Raw genomic sequence first — 21,667 nt, 5'->3', positions numbered from 1 at the left:
TCGACCGAGCGACCGAGAAGCGGCCGAGTGGCGAACGAGTACGGTGCAACTAGGGAACGTTGGCGAATTTGGATGCCGGTGAATTTTCAGTCGCGCCGCGGTCCTCTGATCGAGCCTCGAAAATGCAAATGCATCCCCTACGACGCGTAATTCGATTGTCAACGACGAAATGGCGCGTAGCTCGTTGCACTGGTAAACTAGTAGCAGTTAACGCGTTAATACGCACGCTACCACTGCTCGTTTTAATACACGCGTCTGCACCGGCCATTTTAGTACACGCGTTTTAACTACACGCGTGGTTCCAGCATCGAGTACTAGAGGCTTCGCGGTCCGGCAATTTTCAGGGATGACCGCGCAACGAGCCGTTCAGAGAGGCAATACTCTCTCTCTCTCTGTGTGTGTGTGTGTGTTTACTCTTGCAGTTTGCACGCGAAACTCGCAAGGAAACGATCGAGAGCGATCGGCACGTCGATCGGGAGATGGTTCCTTATCGATGGACCGTGGAAGTATCGATCGATTAATCGCATGCCTGGGTAGCAGCACCCTCCTTTTCCGTGTCAGACTTTACTACCGCTATAAAAGCAAGACCGTCGTCGATCCTCGATAGCGAAACCGTTCGGGCCCGACGAAGAGCGGCTGGAAGATCGGCAGCGTTTTAATGGCACGCGATTCTCGGAGGAATAATCTAGGATCGACGGGTATCCCGTACAGTTTGCATGGCACGTATCGCATGGATGGCATAAAAGTTTCGTGTCACCGGTCGTTTCCCAACAGCGCCTTTTCCCTCTATCCACGCACGCTCTATGCCTGGGGATTACTTTTTCATCGGCGCACAACGAATTCCTTTGTTTGCCATAGAGACTTGCATGGAAAATGACAGTTGTCGTGCCGTCCTCGGGCCGACGGGAACGTAACGAGCATGAAAATTTAAGAGGATTCCTCTTCCGGCGCGTTGAATTAGAGGGAAGGAGGGCAGCCCGTGCTCGTTACGTTCAGCCGTTCCCGCGGAGGAGAGCTCGTCTACTCGGCGACCAATCGTGGCCGTAGATCGTTTCCGCTCTTCGACACACACGCTGCATCCTCTCTCGTCATTTGTCATTTCATTAACCGGCAGCTGGTGCGAGCAGGATTCGAATTTCTAGCCTTTGACGCGGATTACGCGTCGTTTTAGACTTCGTACCTTTTTCTCTCTCTCTTCGCGATTCCTTTCTCGCGTTCTCCATCACGGGACATCGCCGAACCGATGAACCGATGAACGTCGAAGCCCAGCACGCGACCAGGGACGACGAGCTTCGCGAAATCGAGAGTCCAGCGAATTCCCGAAGCGAGTCTCGCACCAGTATGTACGCGTTTATGGCGATCCCTCGTTTATGTTGCGTGTTGGTGTTGGTGCAAGGGGCAGGAGACACCGATATACATATGGTACGAGTCGTATCCGACCCACAGTGGCGAGGGTTACGAAGGTCGAGTCTCGAGGGTGAGCCCGACTTCGTCGTACGGCGTGGCGAGCCTCAACCTCACCGACATCCGCGAGACCGATCAAGGATGGTACGAGTGCAAGGTCTCCTTCCTCAACAGGCCGCCCAACATCTACAAGAACGGTACCTGGTTTCACCTGGACGTCCACGGTGAGTACTTTTCATTTGAGATCGATCTCGCGTTACGCTGTCGCTTTCCGTCCTACACCGATCGTCGTCGAGTCGCGAGTCTTCCTCTCCTCTCTTCTGGTCCATCGCGATTTCGAGCTCACGCGCGAGCGAGCAACGCGATCGGGTATTCCGACCGAGTCAGCATCGCGATCAATTCGACCGTCCTCCGGGGTTCGGTATCGACTTCGTTTCCCATTCTCCGCGCGACCGATCAGCCTAATCGCGCGACTGCCGATCGCTTCGGCTAACGTCGTCGGAATACCCGAGCTGGCAGCCGTGGGAAGCGGTTTATCTTCGGAAAGCGTGGCGTTCGCGTTCTCTGCGCTGGTGGCTCGGCAAGAATTTCCACTGGAGGAAAGTTGCCGGGTGGAAAAAACGCGATTACGCGACGTCGTAATATCGATTAAAAAAGACTTAACTGCGATAATAGGGGTGCGCGTCTCGAGCGAGCTCTCGCGGATGCAATTTAAGTCGAAAGTTCCATCCGAGTCGGGTCCGAGTTGGCCAAGTTTTACATCGATTCTACCTCGAAGCAGTCTCGTTAATATTATCTCGCGCTTAAGAAGATTTTACGACCGCGACGAGTAGCGTACTTTGCTCGGATGGAGAGCACGGCCAGCGAGGGGACCGTGTAACGGAGGGAAAAGTTGAACGAATTCACGGAGAGGAAGGCTGGCCGTCTGGCTGGCTTTTCCCGGTGCCTGCGAAATTTTTATATCTTCGAACGACGACGAACGGCGCTGATTCTCATCTCGCCTCGACGCGAATGAAAGGCAAGGCGGGGAGGGGCGGAGAATCCTGAAAGAGGGAGAAAAAAACGGAAGGGAAAGCAACGTCGTCGTTCGCTGGGAATTCAATTCGATTCTTTGGTCGAGCGGCGCGATAAAGTTTTACGCGTTACGTCAGCGCGTCGACGACGCTAGGACGACAGCGACCGCGTCGACGGGGTCATCGAACCGAGCGATAGGTGCAGAGAAACAGGAAAAATGGTAGCCAGGAGAAAGGAGAACTTATTGCCGCGTTTTGTTCGGCCATAAACGACGACGAACGGCCGCGGGGAAGAGAAACATTTAGATAGCTTAGGAAACGATGCGTACTCTTTTTTCCTCTCCTTTCCTCTCTCTCTCTCTCTCTCTCTCTCTGTGTTTCTCGCGACGCCGCTATGGTCGCGTCCTCGTTCACCGTTTTCACCGACTGCCTTTCCTCCGTGCTTTCTCCTCGCGGTTCGTACACGTCGAGCCCACGGCCACACTCGACCGCGTCATCGTCGTCAACAACGACGACGACGACGACGACGACGTGGACGTGGACGTGGACGTCGAGGAGGACGTGACGACAACGTCAGCGCGGAACGATTGCGACGACTAAGGATTTGCCAGCGGCGTCAAAGAGAGGAGAACCACTCGACCAGCGAAAGCGCTCAGAGTCTCTTTGTACTTTTGAAATCGTCTCTGGCCGGTCGTTTACTCGCGTCGCACTCGTAAACCGTTGCCCCATTCTTCCTTCCAGCGTTCTCGCCTTCGGCCTCCTTCGCGTCTTCCGTTTCCCTTTTCCTCCTCGCGATCCTCGCCGTCGTGTATCTTCCCAAGCGCGACGAACGTGCAATTCTACGGCCGCGTATCGCTCTGTCAACCACACCGACCGCGAACAATGCCACGAAAGCGAACGTGGCCGAATGCGATCGACCAATACGTCGTCGTCGTCGTCGTCGTCGTGGTCGTTGATACTTGCGGGACAAAGACCGATCGAGGAGAGTGGCAGAGACAGGGGGAGAGCTTCTTGACGCTTCGACCGTGTTACTCCGATGCGAATTTTCCCGTCATCCGCCGTGGCGAACTCGGCTGCTCTCTTCCATCCTCCGCGCGGTCGTGCACACTGCGATCGCGGAGAAGAGCGAAAATGGACGACCGTTCCTTTGTGAGTCGCAGCGGTTGAAGGGTCGTCGCGATCTCCACGGAATGGAAACTCGAAGATAAAAACGTTGGAGGAGCATCGCGGAAGCGTTTTCTAAACGTCCACGCGGATTCGGAGGGTTCGATTGTTCCCTTTAATCCGTTTCCTCCTCGCGATGCACACACAGCGGCTTCTTCTTCGACGTCCGTTCGACGACCCCGGGTTGTCTCGCTCTGCTAAACGTCGTTGTCCCGCCGTGTCAGTCTCCCGACTCGACGATCGACAAAAACGAATGGCAATAATTCAGCCGGCCCGCTGGTCTGACCAAATTCGGTCCGATCTACTCTCCGATTCCGCGTACAGTCACGTTCGACTTTTTCCGCTCGCGATCTGCTTACAGTTCCAAGAGTATCACGGGAGGATAAAAACGATTGGTTCGTTTTCGTAGCGCCACCAAAGTTTACCATCATACCGGAGAGGATAATCTACGTGAACTTGGGCGACGCGATAATATTGAACTGCCAAGCGGAAGGTACGCCGACGCCGGAGATCTACTGGTACAAGGACCAGGACGCGGTCGAGCCGTCGTCCACCACCGGAATATTCAACGACGGCACCGAGCTCCGGATCTCGTCGATCAAGACCGAGGACATCGGGGATTACACGTGCATCGCGCGCAACGGAGAGGGTACAATCAGTCACACGGCCCGTGTTATAATCGCTGGTGAGTAGATAGATCGTTTCGCATAGTCTCTCTTTGCATCTCGCCCGATATCGTCTTCCCGTTTGCAGCCATTTTCCTTCCACGGCCGCGCGAATCGACTGGTTCTCGGACCGAGAACATTTCGCCTCGTTCGTCTCGGAAACGCGATAATCGGCCAGACAATGCAGCGACAAACGCGACGCGCGCCAGTTCCCCGACCGGAACCGAGATTAACTCGTTGGAGAACCGTAACGACTGCGCGCGTCTGTTTCCCTTTTGAAACAACGCGCTCCGGTGTTGGTCGATCCTCGCCGACGTCGCACGGATTTCTTTCTTCCAGTCGGTACACCGTTTAACGCGGAAGCTTTAACCCCTTATTCCGAGATTTAAGATTCAACAGCGTGGTCCCAAAACGTAAACAGAACTGTCGAGCCTTTCCACGGCTAGGCAATTTTGTCTCGAGTTGTACCAATCGCACGCGACTTACGTGGGGCACGTCGACGAACGTCGTAGGAGTACTTTCGATTGGCGAATTTAGGGAATAACGTTCGTATATTCCAATGTATATTTATTACGAGCTAAACGAGACTTGGGAGTAAAGTAAAAACTAGAAGACTAGGCTGATAACTGAACTATGATCACGCAACCAACACTCGCACATCGATTCTTCCGCAAAATCCGTAAAGGACTGTCTTAGGACAGCCCTTGCACCGCTTAACTTGGGACATGCGGTTCTCGGGCCGCAACAGCGGGTGCATATATGTAGGATCGGGGTGGGTGGATGGGCTAACGTAACGTTGTCTTACTGCTTCTTAAAATACAATAAACTTATACTTATTGCCTACGAAACTAGAGACCCGTTACGAGTACGCTCGATTTTTACCGCTTAGACACTATGTTGAGGACCGTTATCCGTTTGAGTGCCACGCTATATGCAGCGCTCGTCTGCAAACCTTGCACTCTGTCTTCTTAAACACTCAGACGCCTTTCGCTCTTCGCTTGCATTCGATACAGTCATAAGTATCCCGTTCATTCGATCATTGCACGCGGTCAATTATTCTTCCACGTGCACTCTAGATGTCACTCTAAACATTCGGCCCGAAACCTAGGCTGCTGTTTATTGTTCATCATCAGCTAGGTAGGCCCAAGTTTCCACGTGCACTCTAGATGTCACTCTAAACATTCGGCCCGAAACCTAGGCTGCTGTTTATTGTCCATCATCAGCTAGGTAGGCCCAAGTGTTCTCTTGCATTCACTCTCAAACCCTAGCATTCCTACATGCGTTTGGCCCGGCCAACGTGCCACGAGCCAGGCCCGTGATAATCAATTTTGACCCGAGAAACCTGACCACTCGCGTCAAACGTGGTTGTAGGCGAAATTCATCGCGCTCGTGTGTTCGGTGACAGGAGAGGTTCTGTTCCAAAGAATCGAGTCGGGGAAGTTGCTTAACAATAACTACAGGCGACACTGTAGAGGGCAACAGATTCGTCTCGCGGTTTCCCGGTGAATTCGGCGAACTTTATAACCCCGGCGCGGGTGGATGGGGAAGAATTTCCCGCGTGCCAATAATTAATATACGCCGGATCGGTACGATAATTATCGGGGCGGCTTGTTATTAGAAGTTATCGGGGTATTTTCGGTAGGCGGTAATCGATCGAGCGCCGATAATGAAATTCCGATAACCGCGTTGCCAGAAAATGCCTCGGTGCAACCGGTACGGTTTTTGTCGCTGGATTGCCGCGGAACGCGTTCGCGATCGATGGCTCCGTCCATCGATCCATGGATCCACTCGCTCCGTCCGCGGAGACGCGGTAAAAGCTTCGAGGAACTTCCGCCGGATTCCAGTCGCCTTTTTATCCGCCATTTTATGGAACTTCTTAAAGTCTCGTCCCGGTGAATCGTCCCCGATGGAATCGCTGAAACGTTCTAGGTAACGGTGCAACTTTTACGCCGCTTTTAATCCCCGAACGCTCTTCGGGCCGGTCGTAAAATTGACCCGTCTCGCAATTTCGTCGGGTTCCCTCTTCCACGGTGCCACGTTTTAATTAACCGGAATTCTAGCCGACACCTCGAACGAGGACACCAGAGGACCGGTATCGTTTCTTCTTCGCGTTCAGAGACGAAAGAAACGCCCGTTGTCCTTCCGCGATTTTTAACTGCGCCATTCGATCCAACTCCCGTGGGAGGACAATAACGATTTGTCAGCGCGAGGCGTTTCACGGGTGTCTGAAATATCTCACTGGCCCCGTGCATCCATTACGTTTGCTGGCAGCTCGTAAACCGACGCGTTGCTCGGGTATCGAGACTGGTCGCGCGCGATAAAATTCGCGTTAAGGGCGTCGCTTCCGACCGTTGCTTGTAGTCGAAGCCAATTAGGATGTTCTTCGCGGCGGGACGAGTTAAAAGGCGATTTGTCTCGCGCGCCCCGTCCTCTCTTTTTCACCCTCCAGCCCTGCTCCCGTTTTCCAGAGGCACCGCAGATTTCTCGGCATCCTTACGGGGTCGCGGCAACATTCGTCTTCGTCATCGCCTCCATACCTTCCGCTCCCCGTGATTTTCCTCCCGTTAACGACCGGCCGATTTAATACCGACTGCATCTCCTTCGACACGCTTCGAGCGTTCCTTTTTTCCAACGCGGAGTTACCGCGAGTTTCGCCAACGCCGAGAGAGTTCTCGGATCGCTTGGGCGAAACTAGCCAAGAACGCTCTCGATCCACCACGAACGTCCGAAAAATCCGTTTCGGCCGCCTACGTGACGCACTCGACTTTCCGCGGAGATTCGTAGGAGCCGGGAAAAGTCCGTGGAAAGTTTCGGACTAATAAACCGTAGTAGCATCCTCGGCGGAGCCGGGCGCGCCACGGCTTGCAGTCACGAGCGAACGGTCGAGCAGTGGGTGCAAAGTAGACGGCTCTCATCCCTCCGCGTATAAAACACCGTCGACAGACTGCGCCATTAATGCGGAGGATCCTCGAGCTGCCGAGCCCAACCGAACTTGCTCCGCCCGTTCGCGTGAAACTTTTGAATCTGCTCTTTGAATATTTACCGAGCTCCCTACTCCGAAATTCATCCCCGTCGCGGCGACGTCCCTTTCCGTTCAAACGCGCCTTACCCTCGCCGACGGAGTCGCGCCGAAAACGCGAGTGCATTCGAGACGTCCGCCTTTCGCGATCTCGAGACGCGATTAAAGCCAGGTTTCCGCGTTTTTTCCGTCCCCGAGATCTCTCTCGCCCACCCTCTGCCCGAGTTTCTTCCCTTGATAGTCCTCGCCGGCGAATTCATTGCCCTCGCGGGGGAAAAGTTTGAAATCCCGCTTGTGAATATTTATCGAGCGGCTGCTCTTAAATTCATCGCGTTGTCATCCGCGATGGCAGGCACGCGCGTCCGGATTCCGCTGCGTTCGCGTCTCGTCGTTTGTCCGCTGTGCGCGTTTTCAGCGCGGCGGAATCCGCGGCACGACCGCGATTATGGTTGCCGGCGAAGCTGGGTGCCGATCCGACAGTGTCGTTTTAATTTTCGGCGCTTAAATTCCACGTCGCTTTGACGTCGCGTCCGGGTTCGAAGAGAAACAGCGGAAGGGGATGGAAGAAAACGTGGCGCTACTCGTACACCTTCGGCCGAGAAGGTGGCTGTTCCCACGGACGCGCGGCTGAGAGCTTAATTCCCGTCTAGCTGAGATAGATCGGATTGCAGAAAATACCGCCGAATCCCGGGAAGAAGTTTGCTCTTTTGTCGGACGGGATCGATCTGCTGCCATTATACGTGGAGATATTGGATCGCGCGACGAGGAACCAGCTAGCCCAGCCGCTCTCGAAAGCCGCAACTTTTCGAATTCTTCGAGTACGCTCGGATAGACCTCTTGGATATCGACGAGAATACAATGCATCCTGTTGATCCTTTTTCCCGAGGCTCGCAGGCAAAAGTCGTCGGAGTAAAAGGCAGACAGGCAGCGGCTCGAGTGTCGGAGGCGTATTGGCCCAGATACGGCCGCCTGTTTCCCTCCTGTTTTTCTTTTCCGCTCGAAACTCTTTCCAGCCGATTCCAGCTCTACATCCCCGATACGTCGGAGAATTTAGCGAAATGAAAAGTTTGTTAGTCGTCCGGCTGCTTTCGCCGGAACACCGTAGCCCAGTTTTCTATCGGGGCGCACGCTTCCGGGGGCGCACGGCTCTTCCTCTCGCGAAACGACGTTTCTGTAATAACAATCTCGTCCATTACAGACACGTCTATTCAACGGGCTCGCTAAATGGAGAATATCTATCTCTCTTTCCATTTATTTACTTATCGACGTCGTCCCGCAGGGCTGGTTCTCGCGCGGACCAACGACGCGAGCAACCGAACGATGAAATCTCGTTTCGCGACACGCTTCCGCCACCGGGCCAAGTTAAAAGCTTCTGCGACGGGCTCGTCGTTTCGGCCAGGATATTGGTTGGCCGGCGTATTTCCGGCATCAGCCAGACGGGACAACTGACGTTGACAAGCTGCCACGCGCGCTGCGGATCGGTGTCGTCCCTGACGCCCGATGTCCCTCTGTTGGCTATCTTTTATCTCCCTTTTCTATTTTATTCCACTTTATTTATTTATTTATTTATCCTTTTCTCCCATCGCGACAAACGAATTCGATCACCGGTGAAACGATTCGCCGACCACGTCGACGTTTCCAGGTCACATCTCGGGGCTAACGTTGTGTCCGTTTGCAATTTCACAGGAGGAGCAGTGATAACCGTGCCACCGACCAACCAGACCAAGCAGGAAGGCGAGAAGGTGCAATTTTTCTGCGAGGCTAAAGCTCTGCCCGACAACTTGACCGTGCGTTGGTTCCGCGAGGGTGCCCCGGTGACGGAAGTCTCGGCGCTGGACACGAGAGTGTCCATCAACCAGAACGGCACGCTGATAATCGACCCCGTGAGCGCGGACGACTCTGGCCAGTATCTCTGCGAGATAACGAACGGCATCGGAGAGCCGCAAAGCGCGAGCGCTTATCTGAACGTGGAATGTGAGTGCAAAGGGACGACGAACTCGCGTGCAACGAGTAAGCAGGTTTAACGTGTCTCGAGGCTAAATTCTCTCGCATTTCAGATTCAGCAAAGGTCACGTTCACCCCCACGGTGCAGTACCTGCCGTTTCGACTAGCCGGCGTGGTGCAGTGTCACATAAAAGCGAATCCAGCGGTCCAGTACGTGACCTGGACGAAGGACAAACGACTGCTAGAGCCTTATCAAACGAAGGATATCGTGATGATGAACAATGGCTCGCTGCTGTTCCCGCGGGTGAACGAGAATCACCAAGGCGGGTACACCTGCACGCCTTACAACGCGTACGGCACGCAGGGTAGTTCCGGCCTGATGGAAGTGTACGTGCGAAATCCGCCGGTGTTCATCGTGAAGCCGGAACCGGTCTATCAGAAGAAGGTCGGCGAGGTCGTGGAGATGCACTGCGTCGCCCAAGAGGCCGAGGACACGGAGAAACCGTCGATACAGTGGCACAGGGTATGGTACAGCCGCGTCCCCCCGTAGAGCAGTCTTCTCCACGGCGATCGAATATCGACGTGGGACGATACCACGAGCTTCGTTCGTTTTATCGGAAGGTCGTTGACGGACCGTCGTCGTACTTTCGCTAGGCACTTTCGATCCGAGGCGACTCTCGGTAGCGTTTCGATCGAAAGAAAAACGGAGAAAAAGAATGAAAAAAGAAAAAAAAAAAAAAAAAAAAAAAAAAAAAAAAAAAAAAAAAAAAAAAAAAAAAAAAAAAAGAAAAAACTATCGAGAGTCCTCGACCTGGTCGATTAACGAGCGGTGATTCCGATAGAGCGTTTCAATTTCGCGGCGTCTCCGGCTCGTTAGCCGTTTAACGCTCGGCTCGCGTTGCATCGTGATTTAATTGCGCAGAGAGACGGCGCGTCCATCCAACGCAGCCGGGCCAAGTTCGTCGGCGGCAATTTAACGATCGAAAGCCTGCAGCAGTCCGACTTTGGCTACTACGAGTGCGTCGCGTCCAACGAGGTGGCTACGATATCCGCCTCGACGCAGCTCATCGTCGAGGGCACGGAACCCCACGCGCCGCACAACGTTTCCGGCTCCGCCACCGAGTTCTCCGTCACCTTGACCTGGCTGCCGGGATACTCCGGAGGGCCTGACTACAAGCAAGATTACACTATCTGGTGAGTCCGCGTGCGCTGGGGACCTTCGATCGGATAGCCGTTGAAGGCTGCCAGGGCGTGCAAAGCGTCTCCCGTCTCGTCGGACATGTCTATCCCCGATGCTAACCTCGAGGGTAACGTAGCCGTGGATAGATTGGAAAGTGTACGTTGCCTCGAGAGCGTCATCGCGGATCGATAAGCGAGTTGGCACGGGTTCCGAATGTAAATCGTTTTCGTTCGACGAACAGGTACAGAGAATCGGGGACGTCCGAGTGGAAGATGATACCGGTAACTCCGTCTGGGAGCACAACGGTGACGATTAACAGCCTGACACCGAGTACGCTGTACGAGTTCAAAGTGATCGGGAAGAACGCCCTGGGCGATGGGATGCTGAGCAAACTCATTACCATCAGGACGCTCGGTAATAAGCTTGGAAGTTTGATGTATGTAACGCGCCGTGATACGTCTCGCGATTATTCCTCGGAATGACGTATCTCCGGGACGGAATTATTACGCGACTAACGCAGTCTTTGTCCGTTTTAACCGACTAACAAATGGCATCCTGTGCAAACTGTTTCCTTCTTTTCTCGATCGTGCTTAACCCTCGAAGACGTGGCACTGACGCACTCAGCGACTCCATCCTCGAGCGCCGGTCAAGTTGTAGCCACGGACGAAAGCGGTAAGATGGACGATCCAATCGTAACTATGTCTTATTTTCTCTCTCTCTCTCTCGATTTTTTTTCTTTACTTTTTTTTTGGCGAGAAGAGGCAGCGCCAAGCGCCGAAACAACTCGACGCTATTGCGGAAGCGGTAGCCCCGAATTCAAAGGGACGATCCTGTGTATTTGAACGCGATCGACCATAAAACCGTCCGATTCGAGGATCTCGCTCACTCTCTTTCCGTCTCTCGAAACGGACGAGCTCTTCGAAACGAGCTAACAAAGAATCCCGGTTGAACGATTTCGTAAAGATGCCTTGCGCGGAAGAAAGCTCCTCTTCCTCTTTCTCCCTCTCCGTCTCTCTCTCTCTCTCTCTCTCTCTCCTTCGCGACCGATCTTTACGAAGCTCGCTCTCGCTGGGAATACCGATTCTGCGCGCGAGAATTTCAAAGTTACGCTAAAGCTCGGCCCGCAAGGAGAAGCAAAGAGGAAAGGAAGGAAGACTTCCGTCGCGACTTATCGTATCGGAAAACCCATCGAGCCGTTCATTCTGTTTCCGCTTTTATTTCCTTCCCTCGAATCTGCCGGGTCATTGCCTTCCCATTTGTACACACACACGGTGCCTTGATTTTTCCTGCACGAGCTTGTACAGATTTTTATCCGGCTGCCCCGTTCCAAACCGAAGGACTTTCTCGATCTCTCCCCCGATCTCCTTCGGCCCCGTGCATCCGCTTCCACTATCGTAAACCTCCATCTCGTAAATCTTCGTTTCGTATGTACATACATCTGCACGGGATTCGTAATCCCGCGGGATCGTAAAACGTGACCCGGGTCGCTAGTTTTTCGCCGGCATTTCCATATTAATAACGTGTCGGGATCAGAAATTCCCGCTAATAACCCGGCAACCAGCCGCGAACAGCCGACGTTTCGCCGCCGAATTTCCTCCCGTACCCGGCGCTACACACGTCCAGCCCCCGTTGCCCCGCGACCTTTCTTTCCCCGCGCTTCAATTTCTGCCTTTTTCCGTCCCCCATCCGTCGCTGTCTACGCATCAGCGGTCTCGAAACTCGTTAGCCCGCCTCGAGTAACGCGATTACAGCCAGCTTAACGAGAATTCCGGTGGATCGGATTCGCGAGCATCTCCTGCGGTCCGGTTCTCCGCGACCCATTATTACGGCGCCACCCTCGACGGCCCACCCCGGATTTCTCACCTTTGCCGTTTTCTTTCCTCTCGTTTCAGACATCTTAGATCGTAATACTCTCGCGTTACCCAACGATTCCACCGGCAACGCAATGTTCCCGCGGATCTTGCGCCCGAAAGGTGTCAATTTTGTTTCCTTTATTTTAAGTAATCTCGCGGTTTCCGTTCTTGCATTCTCTCTTTCTTTCTCTCTCTCTCTCTCGCTGTACTCGTGTATTTTGTAGCACTCTCCGAGTCGTAACTCGATTAGAAATATCTTCGGTCATCATCGGTCGATTCCTTTTCCAGCGTCTTCCTGTCTAATTTTATTTCCCATCGATTATCCTTCTCGGCGCGCATTCAGGCCCTGTCTGCGTCCAAAAACTTCGAGAAACTGGGGTGGTTCGGGGCGCGCAGAGCGACGAGGCACGGGCCCCGCGCGGGCTTTTTCCCTCCGCTCGTTACGCGGATCGGCGACACGATTGGCGTGTAAAAAGTGGATAAAAAATGCGAGAGCGTTGCGAAAAACGCGTAATCTCGTTAACAGGGAAGCGCGGTCGGCGGTGTTGGTTTTTCACGCTCGACGATCGGTTTTTCTCGCTGCTCGTTCGCTTCGTTGTTCGCGTTCTCCGTAACTAGCCGATCGTCTTCGCGGAAACTTTTCGCGAGACCTTCCTGGAACCCGTGAATTTTTCCGTGTCCTCGGATCACGAGGAATTTTCGAGATTGCGTTATCGATTCGGGCCGAAGGCATTACCGATTGCGAGTTATCTCGGCGATAAGGGGGCGAGTGGAAGGAAGACGCGCGAGGACAAAGCTGAAAGGGGGAACGAGGAGCGTTGGACGCGTCGCGACGTCGATGGAGTGCGGCGGAACAAAAACGCGGGGCTCGACTTTGCGGGGAGAAATTTCCATTCGGCCGGCGCGAATTAATTGCAGCCACTCGTGGCCGTTACATTGGTAAAAAGCTTTTCGCGAATACAATAACCGCGTTCCAGTTATTCACGGTATTGCCGGGCGCCGCGGCGCCTCCATCGAGAACCCATTTATATTTTTGCGCCTGCACGCGGTTAAAGGGGCAGAGAGGCGAATGCAGGGCTCGCGGGTGTGCGTGCACGTGCGTGTACGCGCGTGCGGGCTTCCCCGGTTGCGCGTTTCCTAATGCACACGACGCGCCGGCTGTGTGGTCGACGATTTATTCGGCGCAGCGTGCACGGGCGCGGAAATGAAGTTAACAAATAGGGACATTGTAAATACCGCAGGAACGATCGCAGAAATATCGGTCGCTTCAGCCGGGTGTATTTTTCCATCGCGAAAATTTATCGTATTGTGCCGGGGTATTGTTTAACGTTCGCAAATAATCGGGAATATTGCCGTGGAATTTCATCGGCAACCGGAGAACAACGGCTTCTCGTCGCTCGATTATTGCCTCTATGCGTGCTTTTCTTCTCCACCCTCTCTCCCCCTCTGCCACCCCTCTCGTTCGCTTCTTTTTCTCTTCACTTTCTCCTTTTGCGCTCGTTTTTCTTTCACCTTTTATCCCTCTATTTCTCTCTTTCTTTTCCCCTTTTTCCTCTTTTCTTCCTTTTTTTTTATTTTCTCTCGTCTCTCGACTCTTCCCGATGAAACGAAACGATGGGAGACGAAGGTTGACGGAACGTAACGTTATCCCAGACGACGTCGATGTACACAGTATGTAACTTCTCGATGGAATCGGAGACGCGAGTGAGCTCATCTTCTTTCGTCGCTACTTACATACATAATGTTACGACCTAATTACTTCCGGCGTTCATTCGGTAGCCTTATTAGCGGCCGTAATCCCCATTCCGTGGTTGTTTCCCCTGTAACCGTAGAGTTACGCGTTGGAATGCGGACAGACGCCCGATGGAAGTCCTTGAGAAGGGAATTACGCATACGAAATGGTCGTCGAGTATGAGAACAACGGATATATCTCGCTTTATTCTTTCGTTAAGCGTTCCTCGCGTCGTCACTACTAATTCGATCTAAATCGTCAGGACCAAAGCCAGGTCCTCCCAAAAATCTCACGGTGACGGAGGTCAGTAACGGTTTCCTGATATCCTGGGAAGCCCCCGTGGAACGTAATCATCTCATTCAGTACTACACCATCAAATATAAGACGGACGGATCCTGGAAAACGCTCAACAAGGGACAGATCCGACCCGAGGAGACCAGCTATTTGGGTACGTTCTTCTTTCCATGTAATTCGCGCCTGTGCGTTCGGTCTACCTGAAAGTTCTGTCCGTTTCTGAAGTAAAAGAAAATAATACATTTGCGACACGTTTATTTTACTTGTGACCTCTTCGCAACGTGTCGATAATTTATGGATTCCATTTCTGTAAAAGGACTCGCTTTTGGGGGCGAAGAATTCCAGCAATGTTTGCTTCATTTTCCAACCTTTTTGCTTTTAGATAATTTCGGAGGGAAAGAAAGAGATTGTAATCGAGTGATGTTAAGTCTGGAAAGTATGACAAATCCGTAAAAATTTCCCAGTCTAGCTTTGCCAATTTCTAACGAGTCGTCACAAAGCAGCATGTGACTTGGCGTTGTCGTGGTGCAGTATGATTTGCTTCCTATCTATCAACGTATCTCTCTTTATCAAGTGGACATGAATGTGGTTTCGAATCATCCATTTATCGACGATACACTGTCGAATCGAGCTTTTCGTTGGGTTCCAGAAGCTGATAGTTTATTGGTCCTTTAACGTCGCACCATATGCACGGTATTCTGTAATCGAGGCTCAAGCTCGGTTTTCAGATGTAGAGACAGGTTGTCCGAGTCTACGTATCCTCTTTCTCTCATAATGTTCTCACACGAAATCAATTTTTCATCGCTGGTTGTCATCCTCCTGTCCAAAAGCGGCACGTTTCTGTTCTGAACAAGTGGAGGAGTCGTCGATGATGACTCGGTTGTGCAAATTTTTTGCATAACTCGTGAGGCATCCATTTGGAATATTTACATACCGATCCAAGTTTTCGAACATGGTCCAAGTGGTCCCATAGTCATTGATGTCGACGGTCACAGGTATCCTCGATGTAACGATGGTGCTAGAAGGGGGACGAGAGGAAGAGAAAGGGACGGCGTTTCGTCCCCCAGGCCCGATAGTGGACTCATCAGTAAGGCTATCTCAGTAAGGCTACCTCGGGCAAGGGATACCATTGGAAGGTCTGGAAATCATATGTATAGGAAACTGAGGTTTTCCTGGGACTTGCGAGAAAGTGCTCAAAGTCGGAATGCATGGAGGATGAGAACGATGGTCGCTACACTGCAATCTTGGATGTCGTGAAAGAAGTATCTCGCTGTATGACCACATTCGTTCGTGCTAAAACTTCAGATGACATTATCGGGCAGAACTTTCCGTTAGACCTAATATATGACACATTATCCGACCACGCGGAAAAAGCTCGTTACGCCTCGTGGATTGACGAAAGATCGCTAAACGAAGAGATTGCACGTTCCTCTGTTTCACGGCGACCCGGCGAGTACAGTGAAGAATCTGGTCGGTGGCAGGACCTATTATTTCCAAGTGTTCGCCAACTCGGCGACCAACTACGGTGCCAGCGAGCAGGTGAAGTTTCCGGTGCCGGCTCGGGTGAAGCACAAGGCCATCACCGCGGGCGTCGTCGGTGGTATACTCTTCTTCATTGTCGCGATCATCCTCAGCATATGCGCGGTGAAGATTTGCAATAAGCGGAAAAGACGAAAACAGGAGAAAGGTAGGGCTGCGTCGCTGGGAGACGCGTCAGTCGGTTCGAGTCGACTCGATCCCTTCGAGTCTGGCCTGCACCTGGGCTCTCGGTCGTCGTCTCGTCCTCTGTTTCCGCGAATCCGCTTTTCCCGTTACGCGGAATTCGGATTCGCCGAAATTCGACGAGACGGGCCTGGTAACGCAGGAGCTGGGCGAGCACCTGTGAACCTGAACGCTTACACGTTTAACATAATCTTGTAACATTGTAGAACTGCTTTCAGCGTATAGTATGGTGGCCTGCCGGGTCACCGACGCCAGGAACGGCGCAGGGCAGGGGCCCCAGGGAACAGTGCCTTTGAAAAAGTGAGTGTCTATCTCCGAATGTTCCATCTTCCCCACAGGTTCCCATTTTTATCTAAGATTTCACGAAACTCCCGATGGGAATTTATCGAGGATTAATAACGAATCGAGGACGTAGACCGAAGAGATCGCAGCTGCACCGGGGTGAGAGGGAGGGGGGCCGGAGGCTTCCGTTTCGCGCGAGAATTCGATCATCGCCGGGATTAAAATTGGGAACGCGAGTGGGTGCAGCTGCGACCTCGAGGAGAAATACATCGATCACTTAGGTTTAGCCAGAGCTAGCAATTAAGTCCACTCCACCCCCTCTTACGAGCATTAGGCGACCGAAGCACCGCAAGCATTTAAGAAACCTCTCACGAGTAATCAATAGCTAACAAAATATTCGATCTATATACCCGATATTACGCATATACATTTATATTATCATACGCGTGCATATAATTCGCGTATACGTCCGTACGTATATCGAGAGGATACATTAACGCGACAGAGACCTCGTTCCTGCGATAACCTTGCTTACGTTCGAAATTCACGCTTCGAGGCAAATAACGCGTAATCGAAAGCGTGAACGATCGTCTCGGTACAGCGCGGATCCGCGATAACGGGAATAAACGCAGGCAAACGGTTATTGCACGAACGATACGCTCTCTAATAAACGTATCTCCGACTAATGAGTCGTAAGCGAAGAGAGAGACGCGAGAGAGAATCTTCTTATTCTCTCCTTCCGACGTCTCGATCCAGTTTCACGAAAACAGCGGTCACATCGGCGGTATTGTCGGGGAGTAATAAAAAGGAGTATCTAGAAATAAAGAAAGAAAGAAATGGAACGAGACAAACGAACCGAAGCAAACGTATGATACGGGGATGGAAAGTAATGACGAGAATAGAACGAATGGAAACCCTCTTTTGATCTTGCGCCATACACGAGACAGCACGTACATTGACGCGTGGCGTAGCGATGAGAAACCGGCAGACTAAACCGCAGCAGCAGAGGTATTTTGGACGAGGTTGGAGAACGATCGGTTTCGACCACCGGTCACATGCAAACCCGCGAGCGTCTTCACGCGTGCACCGCGGTGTTCGAGCGAACGATCGCGAGCGATACTTTGGCGTCCGAGCCGGTCCACGGGTCCGAATAGTTCCCGGTCACGGTTTTCCAGCCAAATACCTGGGGTTCGCCGAGCTATTCGACTCGCTATTCGACTCGCTATTCGACTCGGATAGTTGGCCCGACCCCGGCGAAATTCTCTCTCCCTTGTTACGGTATAATTTAATTCTCGAGGAGCGGGTGGGAGAGAGGGAGGGACACGAGGATAAAAAGCCAAACCGAGTTTCCTTCTTCTCCACCGCCGATCGATACGCACACCTCGGTGAATCCAATTGTCCCGTACGAAAGGCTGGCCAACTTGCTCCACCCAACTTCTTCCTTTTTCCACCCCCGTATCCTCGTGTCTCGGGACACGTAGCGTTCCTGGCTCGTGTTTGTTCTCTCGTGGCCGTGCCACGAAAGAGGAATAGGAATGGATCGGGGATCGGCTCGGACGCGCTTCGCTCGAGCTTGCACGCTCCTCTCTTCCGTCGCGTCAGCGTGCAGCTTCCGTTCTGTCGCACGAGCTTGACAGAGAAAAGCAAAACAGAGAGAAAACGGATCGTTCGACGAACGATACCAGAGAGAATGATTCTCCTTCTCCCTACTGCTTCTTCTTCTTTTTCTTCTTCTTCTTCTTCTTCTTCTTCTTCTTCTTCTTCTTCTTCTCCCTCTTCTCGAGAAAAAGATCGCACGCGAAACGCGCGATCGCGAGAAAGAGGAGCACGCTCGCCGACGTCATCGCATATCCCGACGAACCGTACGTACGTATGAAAAGATCGGCCTCGATAACCGACGATAAGGTGTTCAGCTTTGAAATCACGCCAAGCGGACTGCACGTGTAGTAGCGGGTACTCAGCCGACTATTATGATTTCCATCGTGGCATCCAAAAGTCCACAATACGACTGCAGTGATGCCTATTCTGGATCGTATGTCGCCTTTGTTTCCCGCGACGAGCCATTTCGTTTGTTGTTCCGCGCCCGTTTCTTTTTTCTTTTCCCTTTTCCTCCCCCTTTTCTTCCAACCCCCGCAACCCGACCACCCCTTCCGGTCTTCCCCCCGTCTCTCCCAGTCTTTCGTTCGTTCACCCTCCGCTGACTGTTGCAAAGTTTTGCGGAAGATTCGCGCACCTTCGTTCCCTTCATCTTCATTCGCGCCACTTTCCACCCCTCGTCCCACCCCATACGTTCATGGCTTATTTTACCAATCTTTTTTTACGAATCGCTCACACGACCGATCATTCCTTTCGAGCATATCGCGGGCTTATCGCGGAGGCATCTATCATCGCCACGCCCCTTCTCGGCTCGAGAGAGCTCGGGTTCGGCTCGGGGCAGCTGGAAAAACCGATCCGAGGATCTCGCGATGTTCCGATCGATCGCCGATAACGTCGCGCGCGACGCGGAAGGTGCGTCGATCTCGCGATAAATTCTTCCATCGAAGTATCGAAGCTCGCGTATCGATGTAATTAATGCTCGTTCGGTATTTGCACGGACGATATTAAATCCGCGTAACGCGACGAATTTGAAAAACGATCTCGATCGCATCGGCCTCGGATAAATCTCGGCAACGGTATTAACGTTAATTCGACCGATCGACGTGATCCGACGCGATAAAATATCGCGAAAGTATCCGCGATTACTCTTCTCGCGAGCAAATTCACGGCCGTTATCTCCGCTTCGCCGGTCACGCCCGTTCCATCGAACGGAACGCTCGATCGTGTCCGAGGAGGGGTAAGGAAACGCGGAACGTCCACACGAGGATCGTCGAATATTTCCGCATCGATCTTTCCCTTCGTTCCACGCGATAAGCCCCTTGTTTCTCGATTTACGCGAACGCGCGACCGCGACCAAGACTCCCTCGAGCAAACGGGAGCGTATCTCGCGCGCTCCTCCCGCGAGTTGTCGCGAAGCGGGCAGATAATGCACGTTTGTACCTACACGTATATCCAGAACGGGCTGGACGGTTCAGCCACTGCCAAGATTATCGCTTCCGGCTCCGGATTCGTAGATCGCGAAGCGTGTACGCTCACGGTGGTACTTGGCGAACACGATCGGTGGCCGAGGGGGGTTGGACGAATTTGGGGGTAAGATAAGTGAAGCGCGCGCGAAATACGAATACGGAGCCGACGGGACGAACGGTAGACGATCGACGTTCGAGAATCGCGATCGGAGCAAGGATCAGAAGAGAGCCAACGCGAGTTTGAGAGAATTTTGCGGGAGATGGAGAGGCTTCCGGGAGAGAAAGAGGTCGTTGGGGAGAAACAGGACGGGGTAGACGCGTGGACGATTAAGTACGTATTTAACTTTGGATAACAGAGACACCCTCGAGGAGCTTGAAATTATTCGCCTTCTTTTCTCTCTCTCTCTCTCTCTCTCTCTCTCTTTCTCTTTCTCTCTCTCTCTTTCTCTGTCTGTCTATCCTATCGTTCCTCGCACGAACGGGAATCGCGATAGGACGAGAGGAATACGACGAGGAAACGCGGCTAGAAAGGCAAAGGATGAACGCGCGAAAGAAAGAAAGAAAGAAAGGAATAAAGAAAGCTAACGCGAAAGAAAGAAAGAAAGAAAGACAGGAAAAGAATATGAAGAAGAGCTATACGAATGAAAACGTGGGCGTCTCTTGTCCTCCTCTCTCTCTGTGTTTTCTGTAGGTCGACAAATCTAAACGCGTGCGGCGAGTCAGTCTCGACGCTGACCCGTTGCAGCCCGTTGAATCCGCAACTACCACCACCACCACCACAACCTCTTCATCAACTACCACTTCCTACGCAAGTAACCACCCCCGCCACTGCCACCTCGGAGCCGGTCCACGAGCAGGCCCCCCCGAACCGTGATCGTGACCATCACGCACTCCACCTCGATAATCGAGATTACGAGAGCGTGTTTATCATAGAGAGGCGGAACAGTAAGCCTAACCTCCGCTAGCCACACTGAAAATAAACCAAGTACTACCACTGCTACTACTAATACTGCTACTACTACTACTACTACTACTACTACTACCACTATTACCGCTACTACCATCACTCTACTACTACTACGTACCCGAGACAACGGTTGCTCCCGAGACCACGAAAAATAAGAACTCGCCGACGGTATACATGTATGTGTTTGTGTGTGTCTGAATACACCTAATTGCCAAACGATCTGTCGATCGGTCAAACGATCCGATCGATACTCGTGGTTCGTCGTTGATCGATCGAGCGAGCAAACGCCACTTGCCGCTGGGACTTGTCCGTTACCAGTACTATCACTACTACTGCTACTACTATTACTACTACAACCCACCTACTGTACTACCACCGCTACTACTACTACCGCTACTACTACCGCTACTAGCATTACTACTACTACCTACTATGCGAGACTACAGCTCTGCAATGTTACCTGCTAGGACCTACTAATCTACCACTACTACCATCTACTACTATCTACTTAGGATGATTGTCATGACTGTAGATGAGATCAGCAATACAGGCAATACAGCTAGGAGTCACACTAGTAACATCCAGTCAGTACCCTAAATACCTTCGTTCGGCGGACTTAGGGAGTACATAGATACGAGACGAGGCAAGACGGTAGACATTTGCTAGTCGAGAACGATTCCTTCGATTCTCGATAATCGCTTCGAGGCAACGCGTTGCTTCTTTTACGCGGTTGCTCGTGGTTGGCATACGTGGCTATAGTTCGTGCCAAATCGCGGATCGAAATTCTCTCCGTTTCTCGCAACGCGCTGTCAACGAGAGTCCATGCATTTATCGATGTTCGTTCTCGATCTCGCCTCGGCAGCAATCATCGTATTACCATAGATCAACTTGTTCGCTCATTTTTAATTTCCCTCTCTTTTACTCTTTTCTTTTTATTTTTTTTCTTTTTTTTCTCTTCTTTTCTCTATCTGCCACTCGCAACCATATCTTATACTCGTACTGTCGCTGTCATTTTTTTCTCACTCGGATACGTTCATTCGCTCCTTTTTTATCAGCCACTTTGCTCACTCGACTCACGATTACTCGCTTCTTCACTCGACATGTTCACTTGTTTCCATGTCCGTCGTCTCTCGTTGTGCCACTCTCGCTCAATCGATAGACGATAATTAAGTTACAAGCGAGTCGATGGTTTGACTGACCCGTTAACGAGCTAAACGGCGATCGCGATCAACGATCCCGTCACCTTCCGCGCGTTCGAATACCCTGGAAAAACCATCGAGGTCGCTTCCATTTCTTTGCTCGTGTATTCACACTTCATGGATCTTCGCGCATCGTTTCTGTATTCGTAGATGCACCGAACTCAGAT

General features: G+C 52.2%; 1 protein-coding gene across 5 annotated transcripts in view; it reads left to right on the top strand.

Moving 5' to 3' along the window:
- The window catches only part of LOC108550771 (protein turtle), a 59,736-nt gene that overhangs the window by 33,730 nt on the left and 4,339 nt on the right, over window positions 1-21,667 (top strand). For 2 of the 5 annotated variants that reach the window (XM_017904614.1, XM_017904613.1), the window contains exons 5-15: window positions 1,397-1,628; window positions 3,991-4,266; window positions 8,952-9,239; window positions 9,323-9,732; window positions 10,132-10,403; window positions 10,631-10,803; window positions 10,993-11,061; window positions 14,237-14,422; window positions 15,728-15,955; window positions 16,197-16,290; window positions 20,026-20,279. In XM_017904614.1, coding sequence (XP_017760103.1) covers window positions 1,397-1,628; window positions 3,991-4,266; window positions 8,952-9,239; window positions 9,323-9,732; window positions 10,132-10,403; window positions 10,631-10,803; window positions 10,993-11,061; window positions 14,237-14,422; window positions 15,728-15,955; window positions 16,197-16,290; window positions 20,026-20,279 — 2,482 coding nt within the window. Of the gene's footprint in view, window positions 1-1,396; window positions 1,629-3,942; window positions 4,267-8,951; window positions 9,240-9,322; window positions 9,733-10,131; window positions 10,404-10,630; window positions 10,804-10,992; window positions 11,062-12,281; window positions 12,363-14,236; window positions 14,423-15,727; window positions 15,956-16,196; window positions 16,291-20,025; window positions 20,280-21,667 lie in introns of all 5 variants that reach the window. The other 3 variants (XM_017904615.1, XM_017904612.1, XM_017904617.1) reach the window with 3 other exon arrangements.

Source organism: Eufriesea mexicana, unplaced genomic scaffold (genome assembly GCF_001483705.2).
Source record: "Eufriesea mexicana isolate 0111107269 unplaced genomic scaffold, ASM148370v2 scaffold2928, whole genome shotgun sequence".
In the NCBI taxonomy this organism is placed as follows: domain Eukaryota; kingdom Metazoa; phylum Arthropoda; class Insecta; order Hymenoptera; family Apidae; genus Eufriesea; species Eufriesea mexicana.
The sequence above is the reverse complement of the archived record's forward strand: the minus strand, read 5'-3'. Positions and strand labels throughout refer to the sequence as shown.